This window comes from Enhydra lutris, unplaced genomic scaffold (genome assembly GCF_002288905.1).
Source record: "Enhydra lutris kenyoni isolate GAN:26980312 unplaced genomic scaffold, ASM228890v2 scaffoldscaffold54, whole genome shotgun sequence".
NCBI classification, from domain to species: Eukaryota; Metazoa; Chordata; class Mammalia; order Carnivora; family Mustelidae; genus Enhydra; species Enhydra lutris.
The window spans coordinates 3,958,711-3,973,785 of record NW_019154138.1 but is presented as its reverse complement, the minus strand read 5'-3'; the positions used below and the strand labels follow the sequence as shown (position 1 = coordinate 3,973,785).

General features: G+C 42.5%; 1 protein-coding gene across 4 annotated transcripts in view; it reads right to left on the bottom strand.

The window, feature by feature from the left end:
* Positions 1-3,701: 3,701 nt before the first annotated feature.
* LOC111157321 (CYLD lysine 63 deubiquitinase) overlaps positions 3,702-15,075 on the bottom strand; it is a 70,259-nt gene continuing 58,885 nt past the window's right edge. For 3 of the 4 annotated variants that reach the window (XM_022518632.1, XM_022518633.1, XM_022518630.1), the window contains 5 exons: positions 10,465-10,597; positions 9,444-9,552; positions 8,251-8,369; positions 7,765-7,981; positions 5,463-6,402 (listed from right to left, as the gene is read on the bottom strand). In XM_022518632.1, the coding sequence (XP_022374340.1) occupies positions 6,218-6,402; positions 7,765-7,981; positions 8,251-8,369; positions 9,444-9,552; positions 10,465-10,597 (763 nt within the window). In that variant the 3' untranslated portion in view covers positions 5,463-6,217. Of the gene's footprint in view, positions 6,403-7,764; positions 7,982-8,250; positions 8,370-9,443; positions 9,553-10,464; positions 10,598-15,075 lie in introns of all 4 variants that reach the window. The other variant, XM_022518631.1, reaches the window with a different exon arrangement.

Sequence of the window (15,075 nt, the reverse complement as noted above, 5' to 3'; positions counted from 1 at the left end):
GCCCTGCCTACAGATCCCAATCGCTTGGGCAGGGACCAGCATTCTAGGTCTGAAGTCTCCGTGCTCGAGTTTGGCATACAGGTGGGACTGAGAGCTGCAGGCTTTCATGGGGGATGACCTGCCTTCCCAGAAGAGTCAGAAGAGCACCCATCCTGGCCCCAGGAAGGGAGGCTTAGAATGGGCTAGTGCTTTCTCTGCCAAGCCGCTCAGCTCTCCTCTGACCGGGACTCATTTTCACTGGGTGGTCCCTCCCCACAGGTGGGCACATGAGCCTACACCCTCACCGCCACACTAACCTACCCAGACCCCCTAAGAATGGCACCTAGGACACAGCACACAAACCCTGGAGTCTGACCGAAGGATGCTAAAATGGCACTGTTTCTGGATCACGGTGTGTTTGTCCTGCTAGAGGCTTTTGAAACAAGAAGGTTCTTGAATGTACTATTATTATCAGTATCACTTAGACCATTCTGGCTTCCCTACCTTGGCAGTAAGGGACCTGAATGAACTCCAAGGAATTCTTGAGGAAGCCTTGTTCTAGAAGATGAGAGTGTCAGCCTGCGTCGCATCCTGAGATCACTTCTCTGGGTCAGAGAGGACAGCAGAGTGTTGAATGGCCTCCTTGGCAGCCGTGGAGGACCGGGACGCACTATTCTAGTTGACAGCTTTGTGCCCATGCTCAGAGACGACGAGGTTCAGGAGGGCAACTGCTAGTTGGAGTGGTTTAGAGACTAGCAGAACTCAGCCCTCATCAGGGCCAGAGCTCGGAAATGCCCAGTTACTTCAAGAGGCTACTGGGAACCGTGATGTCAGGAGGCAACCCACTGGCACATGGCCCAGAGCAGGAAAAGTCTGTGAGGTTTTCTAGAACGGCCATAATGAGGGCAGAGGCTGCACTTCCAGGTACAGCTTCTCCCCCCCTAAGGGGGCACCCACCTGGCACCGGCAACAACATAAGAGGCTGTACTCAATCCCAGTTTCCCGTAACCCGAAACCCTTCCCCAAAGAAATCGAGGAAAAGGAACCATAAAAATTTAATTTTAATGATACAGAAATAATATATAGTACATTTCTTTCCACAGCAGCACTTCATTCATCTCTAAAAAATTTAACAAAATTAAGGCTAAATCAGAGCAATCTGATAGTAAAGGGATATTTTATGGGGTGTTATTTTTTAAAGAATATCTTCATAAATACAGCATGTTCTTTAGACCAAAAAAAAAAAAAATGCTGAACAAGACACCAGATATGCGAAATGCAGTACAAAATGTGCTCCTTTACACCAATTTATGAATAACCACAACTTCCCTGGGAAGTTTCAAATTGGATTGAAAAAAAAAAAAAGTGAATGTTTGTGACAGGACATTGGACTCTCTGGAGTTAAAATTCAACAGTACTATAGGCCATTTCGTAAAACAAAACCAAGGACGGTGGAGTCTCCAACATAATCTCTCCAGAAAAAAGCACAAAACAGGAGCAGACAGTGTTTAAGACTGCAAGAGAGAGGGGAGGTGTGTGGTCCCTGGGAGGAGCACCCACCCCCATCACTGGCCTCTGCCCTCCCCAACCCTTCCCCCAGCATCTGTGAGCAAATGAGAGACTCTGACGTGTGAGCAAATGAACACGGTCCAACCCGAGGGTCAGGAAATCAAGCTGAGCTCCGGAGTGACAGCCCACAAACGCCGGCGTTGACCAGCATCGGGGAGAAGGAATGGCTCCTTCCCCCCCGCATTTCCTTCCCCTGCCTTCCACCATGTTTGCTGGCCGGCTGTTCAGCACTGCTCCCTGACTCAAGAGAGACCCTGCCGCTGCCTCAGGATGTACAGTAAGATGAAGCATCCTTTCTTCTCTTTTCTCTCCAGTGAGACTTTTGGAAGGAGCACAGACAAGTGCAAGGGAAATCCCCTGCTGGGAGCCTCAACCCTAGACAAGCCTAGTCTCTGACAAGTGACAAGGCCCGCAGGAGGCACACAGAGACCAGGCCTTGCTTTCTTGTGGGGCCCCATGCACCACATGGGCTTGGAGGGGGTTACCTTCCATCGTCCTCCAGCCTCCACCCTCCCGTGGGCACGCTGGTTTCCATTTGAATACGCTCTCCTCCTCCACGCCCCCAGCATGCCTTGGGGGACTCAAGTATTATTTTCATTGACGGGGAACCGTGGGTGTGCTGTTAACATCACTAACTCCCAGGGAAGGAGATCTTATTTTTAATTTGAAACATTATACTCCACCTACTTTAACACGGACATTTTGCTTCATGATAAGAGGACTTTTACCCCAGACAAAAAATCTTCTCATTTGACATTCAAATTTTCATCAAGTCGCAGATAGTACGAAATAATGTTTTAATTTTGCACAAGAGTTTTGTTTTTCCATTTCTTTGGTACCCACAGAGAGCCTCAGTTTCCCCTAAAGAAATAAAATGGAAGACAAACGTCCAGGTAAATAATATCAAATATCCCCTTAAGATGTGTGTGTGTTCCAAAGACTGCTAACACCTCTAGGAAACAGTGGGTTGAGGTATATATATACTCAAATGTATTTCTTATATAAATTCATATGTAAACACAGATAAACAATGTGATAAACATCTAATTACCCACATTTATGTAAAATAATGAATGCCATAACATTACACAACCACACAGCCACATAAAAGCTATTTTTGAGATCTTTTAGCTCAGTAGTTCTCAAATCTGGCTGGTCATCGGGCTCACCTGGTGGAGCCTTTTACTCACAGCCCCCCTAGACGCCACTCCTGAAGAGTCCGATCCAGCGGGTATGGCCTGGGACCCAGAAGTTTGTATTTTTTTCCATAAAATGTGATAGTCCAACCCCCTTGTTATACAGAGGACATGAAGGTCCAAAGTAGGGAAGCAGTCATCTAAGGCTAACAGAGCAAGAGCCAGAGAAAGGGGTGGACCCGGATCTGTTACTGAGTCCCAGACCTAGTGTCCTTACACTGACCAGGAGTAGGAACCTTGTGGTCAGAAGTAGGCGCTAAGCTGTTCGAAGGCAGGGATGTTGTCTCCTATCCCTTCTGGCACAGTTCTCAGTAATAAACGTCCACTAAGTACTCACTGGCGGGCAGCTGCTTAGCTAAGGCCTAATGCTGTATTCTCGGCTCACCTCTCTGTCTCCGACTGGCCGAGCAGGTGCAGCTTAATCTAGTTGGCTGTGGGGAGTAAAGCCTGAACTTAAGAAGACGCCAAGTTCAAACAACAGGACTCGGCATGACGATACAAGTTGCGTAAGATTAATTACTATGCCTTTCTCTTGTTACTGAATTATGGGTTAGGTGAAAAAAATAAATGAATCCAAGGGACAGAAAGAAGCCATTCACCTACGATGCTTTGGCAAATATGAATTACAAAAATCCTAAACTATTCTAAGGAGGTCATCCTTAGCAATTCTAACAACTATATGTCACTGACTTCTGTTACTGTTTCTCTTGGCTTTCCATGTGTTTTCTCAGTCTTACAAAACATTCTTTCAGGGATGGAGTCAAACTGTAACTCCTTTATAAAGCTGCTTGTGAGGGACAAACACACTTAGCCTCTACCTCACGACAGGGTTCCTCTCCCTCCCCCCTCCCTCCATCTCCCTCTTTTCCCCCTTAAGCCTGCAGCACATGCGCGGGCGCGCGCACGCACACACACACACACACACACACACACACACCACACACACACACACACACACACACACACACACACACACACACTTACAAGTGTGAATTTAGTTGGGAGGTGGGCGAAAAGGACTTGTTACATTTTCTATTTGTAGCTATGAAGCATAAACCATGTTATAAATAATTCTACTCTATTGCCATCTAGATTTTAGATAGGATTTGGAAAAAGGGATAACCAAAACATTTTAGAAGCCAACAGGAAAATATTAAAGGAAATTTAAGGCTAAAAATTAAATAAATTACCAGGTACATGAGCCACCGGTGCCATACAGGTGCCAGCCACCGGTGCCATACAGGTGCCACCATACAGGTGCCATACAGGTGCCTGTATGGAGAGTGCCCACTTGCCACATGGGCTCTGCTGAGACAGGGACGAGGAGGGGACCACCCAGAAGGACCATCCAGGGCCAGGGGAAGAGCCTCACCCCTCCACAGAGAACACCACGCCTGGCCCCAGCTTCCCCTTACTGAGTGCTCCCTCCCCCAGGTAACAGTGAAAGGACATAAGGTTCCACTTGAAGGAGATCTTAGAAATCATTAAAGGATGCGGCCCCTCCCCCAGGAAAGAGCCTCCACATCCTGGGGGAAACCCCATGCATGCATCCAGATGAGTCTTCTTCAAGCCTTCTGCCACAAGAGGCTGGGTAGGACAGACCTTCTTGAACGTGTGTTTTGTTTCAAAGAAAAGGAACTTTCTCTTTTTTAAGTGTTAAATCCATTCTTACCTAGACAGAGATTCCTGGTCATTCCTCCAGATAATTTTTTTAAAATCACATTGATAAGCTCATTCATCCATTTATTCACTCAACACCGCCTTACTGAGGGGTGATCGGTCTTGCAGAAGGTCAGAGCCGGGGGAGACCTCAGATATCATGCTCCCCAGGCCCCTCCCTTGTTTCCCAAGGAGGACAGGAGTGGCGCCAGCCACATTGGCCTGGGTTCCGTACCCCCAACCCCTGACCCAGTACCCACCTCCCAGCCCCACTCAAGCATTCAGCAAAACCTCATGCAAAATTTATGTGCTTTTTCATTTCAAAAATGAAAAAAATTACAAGATGAAAGAAAGGGTTTTTGTACCTTACTACAATTTATAAAGCTAATAAATATTAGCAAAATGGAATGACAGGACCAAAGGTAAACATGACTTAAAAGAAACTAACTGCGGGGTTTGTAAAGACTCTTTCTACTTTCATTTGACACTAAATGTTTTAGGAAGTCATGTGCTAGATACACATGACAACTCTTCTCTTTCTGCGTGGTTAGGAAGTCTTTCCAGAAGGACAACAATACCACAAAAGGACACTCAGAGAAAACACAGACCACAGCACGTTCCATGGCACGGACGTTTACAATCTGCAGTTCCAGTCTACAACATCCACTTGTGCTCTAGACACGTGCTGTGGACATGAGCTAAGAACACATCCATGTTCTACGTATTTCACCAGGAGGACGACGAAGCTGCCGCAAACATTTCCGTAACGTATCGGACCCGTAACTACCATGACCTCCCGCAAAATCAAGCCGGATTCAGTGAGCGGACCGGCCGACCTCGCTTACGCTCTGGACAGTCCTCCTCAAAACAGGAGAGGTTTAGAAAGCCAATACATCTCTTCAGGGAGATCTTCACGAGTTTTCCAGATTCAATTTTATTTTCTGATGAGCAATATATTTGTGTAGAAATCTATTTATCACCCCGACCCTTTCATAAAATTCACTGTGCCCTGTTCCATAAAATACTTAGAGAGCCTTAACAAACAACCAAACAACATCGACAACAACAACCAAACTTCTCAGCTGACGGTTACTGGTGTGAATGAAGAGCTTCAACTGCTATATATTCAAATCCCCCAGGAAAATTACATCAAAAATAGACGTTTTATGACAAAAATCACTGAGATGCCTCAAAACCAGAACAAATAGAAAACACCACCATTAAAGGGATGGAAGTACTCTTCTGGCCACTACAGCAGAGACACAGGAGCTCAGCGGGGTGCGTGCATGCGGGACTCAGCATTATATAAGAGAGAATTAACAAATCAAGCTCGGCACAATTATCATAACTGGTTTGAAAGCAGACTCTGAATAAAGCCAACATATTTCTTCCTCAAGGCAACCAATAGCTAAAAGGAAAAATGATTTCATATCCTTGGTCCATAAAGAAGACACATTTATTTACATCCTCAATGGACTAAAAGAGGTTTTAAACTGTCACAATTAAAATTTTATGCTTCCAAAAATATCGTAGGATCGATGCACTTAACTTAAAGCTTCAGGTGTTAATAACTTCATTTAGACTTCTTAAAAAACCAACACAAACATACTTTCTAGAGTGCAAAATGCTTCTTATTAAATACTTCGGTAACACAAAAGCAATGGGTTTTTTTTAAACACAGGACTCCTTTTCGGCAGGGTCACCACCACAAAGACATCCATTGCCGGCAATGGACGCGGAACAAAACCGGCAGCTCGGGGCAAATGAGAGCGGACCACCGTGCCTCCGGCCGCCGCCCCTGCCCAGATGCCCTATTACTTGTACAGACTCATGGTCGGGCTCTGGTACATGCACATGTACGCGTCACAGAGAAGTCTTCGTGCGCAGCCTTGGATCCTTCTGGAGTCCAGGGAGTGCAGGTCCTCGGGAGACATTTTCAGGTACTCCCCCACTTCTGGGCACGGGGTGACTTGAGGAATGTTGAAGCCGTTCTGGCCACCTGAGGAAAAGAGTTAGAACCCTATTTAGGGCAGGCGAGTTCTAAACCCCTTGGCCGCCCTGACCTACCAAAGTGATTTTACAACTCTAAATTTAGCGGCGGCTGCCTTCCAAGATCTGAAGGACCGTATTTTACTTCTGATTCCTAGAAGTTCAAGGGTCCTTTTAAGTCTTAGTGTTCTCACTTCTTGGTTTCTCAAAGGATCCTGGGGCCAATGGAATAAAATTAGTAAAAGGAAGCATATCCTGAGTGAAGTCCAAAACCTATTTTATCGGCTTCTCTGCAATTAGTGAGGGAATAGGGTTCCATATACGTAATCACACAACAACCAACTCCTCACGTCCTGTGTCCCTTCCCAGACAGAAGGACCTGGACACTCCACCATGAGATCATCAGGTTTAGAGCACATCTAGCGAAATGAGTGATATTTCACTTCCCTAAATTTTAAATACGTATTTGTGCCAGGCTCGCAAGGCTTTGTTTCACACATCGTCAGACTGAAGGACAACGCTGGGGTGGTTTTAGGGGCTCCCAGAAAGGCTCTCCCGGCCCAGCCTCTCAAAGGCTTTTCCAAATGTCCGACCCCCGGATGCTTTCCAGCTACGTGAGAGCCCCTGTTCCTGCACACGCGCTCGTTAGGTGCTTGTTAAATTATGCCGAAGCGTCCTCGAACACGGCCCAGAAGAGGCAGCACACTCCCCATTTCGGGAAGAAACATTACATGCAAAATAGGCTTATTTTTCCAAAGAAGAAATTAATTTCTATTCTTTGCTTCATCATTTAGAAGACAACACGGCGACTATGGCAGGTACGGACAAGGAGAGGAGCCCGAGAGTAAAAGGAGATGGAAGCTGAAAGGAAAACCTCTCAGCACTAAAATAAGAAGTTTAGGATTCTTCCTTTAATAAAAACCACATGTGTGTCAAAATATCACAATGCGATTATTCCTCAATTCAGTGACAGGGTCGCATATGCATTTCAAGATAGAAAGACTCCGGCACCAACATACTCCTGAGAGGCTTTCCACAGACACTATTCTATTACTCAGAACAGACTATACTCTATGAACTCTATCCCATTACAAACTAAAACGGTGCCACATGTAGAAGAGAAGTTCTTATAATACCATCCTGGGGGCACCTGGGTGGCTCAGTCGGTTAAGCATCTGCCTTCAGCTCAGGTCATGGTCCCAGGTCCTGAGATCGAGCCCTGGGTCAGGTTCCCTGCTCAGCGGGCAGTCTGCTTCCCTCTTTCCCCCTGCCCCTCCCTTCGCTGGTGCTCTCCCTTTCTCTCTCTTCTTTTATCTCTCAAATAAGTAAGTAAAATCTTAAAAAGTAAATAAATAGAAATAAAATAAAATACCATCCCGATCAGCCATGCTGTCAAAGAAGAGCCAGGCCGAGTCGTCCTTCCCGTACTTCACAAAGGCGACATAGTGGCTCGTCTCTATGCAGAGAACAGCAAACAATTCCATCTTCTGGCAGGGGATGCAGCCGTGCCTCCAGTCCCAGTCAGGTAAATCTTTGGGAAGTGACACTGGGTTATATTTGTGGTTTAGTCTCTTGGGGTGAAGGTGGACCTGAGATGGACCATGAAGAGAATGTCACTCGTGAGCCAGACTCAGTGTCGCCAGCAGATGGGCCCCACCTCCTCTAACTGAACTCAACCCTATAAACAGCAACAGAGTACTTCTCAACAGCCCCCCGGGGAATCAGAAGACACATGAGCCACACCTCTTGATGATGAATTCAAGTTAATCATGAAAACTCTCCAAAACTTGAAATGTCTCCAACTACCAGTAACTTCCTACTTAAGGAGAGAACCTCCATTCAGGGACGTCAAACTTACTTGAGTGTTGCAGGTTTTACAGAACTGCTTGATGTTTCCGGCGGAGATGTCAGGGTCGTCGTAACACTCTCTACACTCATACATGGCGAGCCCCCCGCATATCCGGCACTGCCTGGGGGCTGAAATGGCAGGGGTGGGAGAGAGGTTACGGGGCCTCTAAACATGCATTCTTCCATTAAAAAAATTAAAAGGAAAAGGTAAGCTTCATTGGGGACTTAGACTCAACACATCCACCCCTGTCTGTCCCCATAAATGTTATGCTGTATTTCCATGGACTCGGGATATCTTTAAAAGACATTTTCTATGATCAAGTGACAGTTGGTTTTTTGTTTTGTCTTGTTTTGTTTTTTAAGATTTATTTGAGAGAGAGAGAGAGAGTGCAACTGAGAGAGAGCAGGGACAGAGGCAGGGAGAAGGAGAAGCAGGCTTCCCACTGAGCAGGGAGCCTGATTCAGGGCTTAGGGCTCAGTCCCAGGACCCTGGGATCATGACCTGCGCTGAAGGCAGACACTTAACCAAATGAGCCACCCAGGTGCTCAATTGTTTAAAAACAGTGACAAGTGACAGTTTTTTAAAAACACTGTATTCTAGAATGTTTTCACACAATTATGAATTGTGTGAAAACATCTGATGAAAATTCAAAGAATCAAAAAAACATAAAGAAGAAAACTGTAAGCATGTACAATTTCAGTTAGCAAGAGATAACCACTGACACAACACTGTGAATTTTCTCCAGTAATTTTATATCTGCAGATTTATGTAACCCTGTGTGTGTGTGCGTGTGCTTTGGGGGGGGGGTCCTCTTATAGAAAGGACCGACCTCCCTTTTCACTTAATATTATGTCATAACTACCTCCATGCTGTCTGGTCTTCACAAACATGAAGTTTAACAGCAGTGGTTTCACTGCATAGATACACCATAATCCATTTAACTACTCTTCTCTCAAATAGCTTGTTCCTAATTTCTTCATCATGTGACAATAAATACATTTGCATATAGAATATTGACTTGCATCTCTGATTATTTTCTTGGAACACCTAGAACTGGAAGTACTAGCTTAGTATTTCTAGGCTCTTCAGATACTGAATTGCTTCTTAGAAGAACCGCATCCTGTTAGATTCTGACTCATAATTAATGAGACTGGCCTATTTGCAAAAAATAAACAAAACAAACTAAAAAATCTTATACTTACTGTCCTCAAGTAAATCTGTTATATTTAACTCCAGAGAAGGAAAAATTTTTTTAAACAGTTTAAAATCTTTTCCAAATCGAGGCATCTGAATAATCAGACATGATGGTGCCTAAAAACAAGATAAACGTATTTTTAGAATCGAAGTGCTGAAAAAAAATTTCCCTATGAAACCAAAGCAGTTCTGGTCATCATGCCAAGTAGTGGTTCTGCCGTAACACGGATGGCCTGTTCACGGGATCCGAACATGAATGTGATGGCCAGAGCACCACTGAGCCACAAGTTCTCAAGTGGTCCAGGATCCATTCCATGGACACCCAGAGGTCGGGCAGGTCAACAACCCTGGGGCTCTAACAATATGATGACATTCTAGAGTAACACTCCACTGTGGGTTTATATTTAAAATAAACATTTTAGAAAAATTGTTTTGGCAAGTATAATAAAGAAACTGTGGTCACCCAAGGACACCATTCCTTCTATTTCAACAAATAACTGTAGCCGTTAAAAGCCTTACCAGAACATTCTTTCAGAAATAAATTCAATAAAAATAAACCACAAGCATGTACCACTAAGATCATGAAGACACAGAAAACAATAAAAGAAAAATAATTTCTATCACTTGTTCACTAACAAACCAATATAAGTGAATTTATTTTGTCTCTTGTTGAAGGAAAAGTAAACATTCTTTTTTGATGTTTGGCTAATATGCTTAGGTAAAATGTTAAACTGGGTAAAATGACAGTTTAAAAAAAAACACAATTCTTCTTTTCCCTCAAAAACTACTTAAAATTTTTCAAGTTACAAATTAACTTTATATTTTCTTTGGCACCAAAAATCCAGAAAGTTCAATCTTAATTCTAAGGCATTTTCTACAAGGACACAACTTAAACACTGAACTTTTTTTTTTAATTTGTGTTTTGTTAACAGTTACTGTGTTCTCAGTGGGGTAAAATTAACAGTTATTAAATCTAGTAGTAGTTTCAAGATTACTAAGCACTGTCCCATAAAATATAATATCACTAACCTCTGCAAATTTCAGGTTACTGTTGATAAAAGACCATTCTAATAATTGCTGAATTGTAGGAACTCCAACTTTCTCATTTTTTTCCATAAAAATTTGATAGAAGTAACAATCTTGTACTTTTTGACCTGCTGATCTAAAAACATGCAGAAAGAAACATATGACTTCTCTACAAAATGCTTCAGTCAGAACATGAAGCTGTCCCAGCAGTATTTGAGGACAGAAAATCCTATGACATTGATGGTATCCCCAGGTCATGCGAACAACAGGTGAAAGACAATAATACAGATTAATTAATTACATGTAAATTGCATAAAACCGCAAAAATGAGTTCTTATCTTTGTTTTCATATCCAAAAGTCCCCTTAGTGGTCAGCAGAAAAATAAAGGAATAAATTTGCAGCGAGAAGCACTGTCTGAACAATAATAACCAGAAGCTAAAATTGCTTGGTTCAACTTAACTGTCCAAATTTAAAAAGTATTTTTAATCAACAACCCATTAAACTATTGATGAACTGTTCAAAATCTAAAAAGCATTTAGTGCTTGAAACAGGAAAATAAATTCTTATGTCTCTGAATGGGACAGACCCAATGTTTCACTTCTAAAATGAAGGCCCTGAGTTCTATTAAAGAATAGTCATTGCTTCCCAGCAACTTAAAGCAGAGCTAGGTGTAGAAACCTGGTGTCCTATCAACCACTGACTATTCTTTCCATGAAAGCATGCTGTCTCTTTAGACCATCACTCATTTATTCAACAAATACCAAGTAAGCTCCTACTACACGCCCGTCACAGTGTTACCAATTTATTCACATTGTCCTTTTAAATATTTCACAACAGGGGCTCCTGGGGTGGCTCGGTCTGTTGGGAGTCCAACTCTTGATTTCGACTCCGGGTCATGGTCTCAGGGTTGAGAGATCAAGCCCCAGGTTGGGATCAGCACTCAGTGTGGAGTCTCGCTGAGAGCTTGAGATCTCACTCCCTCTCCCTGGCCCTTCCCCTGCTCGCACACGTGCTCTCCCTCCTCTTTAAATAAATAAAATCTTAAATTAACTAACTAATTACTTTACTACAGATTGTCATTAATCTTTAAAAAACTAACTCTACCAAAAGGACTGATAATCTTTACTATTTACCTTTTCAGCAGAGTTTCTGGGTATACAATCAACCTATTTACAGCTAGATTTCAAGATTTTTATAGAAATTTATTAACATAGTGTTCATAATGGAACAGCTGTTCAGAGACCAACCTCCAGAAGCCCTCAGCTTTCCAAAGCAATTTATCTCCTGAAATAAAACTTACTTGTTAACAAAGCCAGGAGATTCACAAAAACCCACAACAAATAAAAACAAATGATAACCAAAAAACCTGAAGGTTATGCTAGATCAATATTTCACTTGGTTGTTGATGACTGTAAAAGACCAGCATCCTTCTGTGAAAGCCAGAAGCATAAAAAAAAAATGCAATAGGTAAAAGGGAAAAAAAATAGGACAGGAAACTAAGAAAGCATAAAGTGGTAGAGGTCAGAAGCTGCAACAGTTAGAAATAATAATGATGAGGGGGAAGAGGAATCGTGGCTGATGAGAACCCAGGAGGGAGACATCGAGAGAAGGGTGCCAGAAATGAGAAGATGACCAACAGCTTTGCAATACCGAGGCAGACAGATTAGGAGCCTGGTTGGGATGTGAGGGAGGAAAAAAAACCAAGCCCCTAAATCTCATTACCACCGTTTTTAGAAGGCTAAAACCCTGGAGTAATTAGCAAGCCATACACAAGAATTAAAACGAAGCTGGTGGGATGGTACAAAACTACAATTTAGATTGCCGTTTTCCACTAGGAAAATCTAAAAGCAAAAGGGTACAAATGCTGCATTGACCTTAAAAGAAAACATATTATCTATGGAGGAGATAAAAACATTCATGGGACTGTATGTTAATTGGTCTGTCTACCTTCATGACACAGACCTTCACGGGTAGCCACTAAAATTCTTTACCGATTCTGTACCATCTAGCACTGTGGGATAGAACATGGAGGCCATGTTCTACAATGAGAGGCATTCAGTAACACTGCCTGCACCTTTGCTTCTTGTTGCTGATTTTTTTTCTTGGAATTTTTCTTTCTTTGCCTCCGTGTACTATCCTCTTACCAGTGGCTATGACTTCAGTTTCACCTTCTCTTCAACACCCCACAGGAGTCATCATTACCAGTACTACTGTTATTGGTTTTTGAATATGAAGGCTTAATTAACCTACATTTCTGACCTTAATTCTTCGTTGTTTCTAGAGACTACTCCTTTGTTCTAAATGCAGCTTTGTCTTTCTAAAGTACTGTCTGTAGTAAGTGTCTGAGTTAGGTGATTTAGTCCTGGTTCTTCCTGCTCAGGAATCCTGTGCACCTTTCTTCTTAGAACTTAAGTCTGCCAAAAATTCTGGAAAATTTTCAGCTATCATCTATCAAAATATTGCCTCTTCCCCATTCTCTCTAATGTCTCCTAGAACTGCATTTAGAATCTGTCTTCCACATCTCTTACCCTCTCTTGTTTTCCAACTTCTTTCCCTTGGGGCTACATTCCAGGTACTTTCCTCAGATCTACCTTCCAAACGAGCAGTTCTCTCTTCAGCTGTACATACTGCATCCAGTGACACACCCCCTCTCAGCCAGAAAGCGTATATACAGATATAGACACTTTTAAACTCTATTGCTGGGAATTCTATTTTTGTTTATTTGATTTCATTTGTTATCAAATCCGCATTTATCCTCCCAGGTAGCTACATCCTTCGTCTCGTCAGTCCTGTAAGACTTCTGCGCAGTCTCTCAGACTGTTCCCACTATTTCGGAGTTTACCGTACTCCTCTTCCTAGTTGTTATATCAGCAGACTCTCCCTCAGAAAGAAAGCTCGTGCAGGTAAAGAATGACACTTGGGAAAGAAAAGCTAATGTCCAAAGTATCTTTTTATATCTTCTTATACTCTTTAAACGAGTGCCTCCCCACACAAAGAGGCCGCTGAAAGGGGAGGGGAGCAGTGACCCCTCTGAGGGGTGGCGGAACTTCCCAGGAGCCTCTCCAAACCCGTCAAGACCTTCAAGCACCGAGATGCACTCCTACATGTATCCAGCCCTCCTCACCCCCTGAGATTAGCAGCTGTTTTCATCCTTGTTATTACTGAGAGTCTATGACATTCTCAAAGGGTGTTGGGCTACAGGGGGGGGGGAAAGACAATTGTTTTCATCATCTGAAATTTAACTTTTCCAGAGGAAAACAAAAATGACTTTTTTCTCCCAAATAGCCTGTAACATTTCCCACATCATATATTAAACACAGCTTTCTTTCCTCATTTGTGTCTGAAAGCTGACTTATACTGAGATTCTATTTTTGAGCTTCCTATTCAGGTCTATTGGTCTACTTTTATATAGTATCACACTGTTTAATGTCTATTGCTTTGCCTTATAGCTTATAATAGAACTCTTTTTTTAAAAAATCTTTCAAACTTCAGTGTTTTCACCCATTTCATCCTGTAAAGAACTCTAAAATCACTTTACTGAGTTCAAAAAAAAAAAAAAAGTTAAGATTCTGTTTAGGTACAAATGACTCTGTAAAAAAATAACATCTCTAAGTAATTTACTATTCCTACCTGGAACACAATCTTTTTCACTAATTAATCAAATCACCTTTGAGCTCTGGGCAAGTCTTTGAAAAAACCCATCTCAATAAAATTGATTTCTTGGAATTTTAAACTTCCATGAAGTATGAAAGCATCCCTTTTTCATATTTGCTAGAAGGTATACAGAAATGCTATTGATTTCTCCATGATTATTGTCTACACAGTCAAATTACAAATTCTTATGTTAATTCCAGTAGTTTCTGAACAATTCTCTAGGATTTTCTAAATGTACATATAGCTATTACCATCTTTGGATAGAGAATAGATACGTATTCTTGACGTTTATGCATTATGTCTTCTTTCATTAATTAAAACTTCCAAACAATACCAAACTGTAATTGTGGCATTATCCTCCTTTCCCTTCCTCCTATCCACTGGCATCAAACAATATCACTTACAACACAAAGACGTGTAAGAGTATTTGTCTGTGACCAGCTCTTAGGAAGTAAAGAGTAAATCAGCAAGATTTTCAACAGAGGAACCCAAGCTAAAGTATAAAACGGTCCAGCATTTAGACTGCGAACGTTATACCATATGGAAAATTCATCCATTTAGACTATCTCACTAACAACTTCAGTACATTAGATTAGAGACTTTCATTCAAGATGGAGGAGGAAAAAAAGGCTAAGTCACAAAACTGGGAACAAGAGAGCTAATATGAGGCTAAACTAATTCTCTGAGGGACAGATCATCAAAAACAACATTCTCATGGTATTTGACTGGGCTAGAATAAGATTCTCTCTCTCTCCCTCTTTTTTTTTTTTTTTTTTTTTTAAAGATTTTTTATTTATTATTTATTTGACAGAGAGAGATCACAAGCAGGCAGAGGCAGGCAGAGAGAGAGGAGGAAGCAGGCTCCCTGCTGAGCAGAGAGCCCGATGCGGGGCTCGATCCCAGGACCCTGAGATCATGACCCGAGCCGAAGGCAGCGGCTTAACCCACTGAGCCACCCT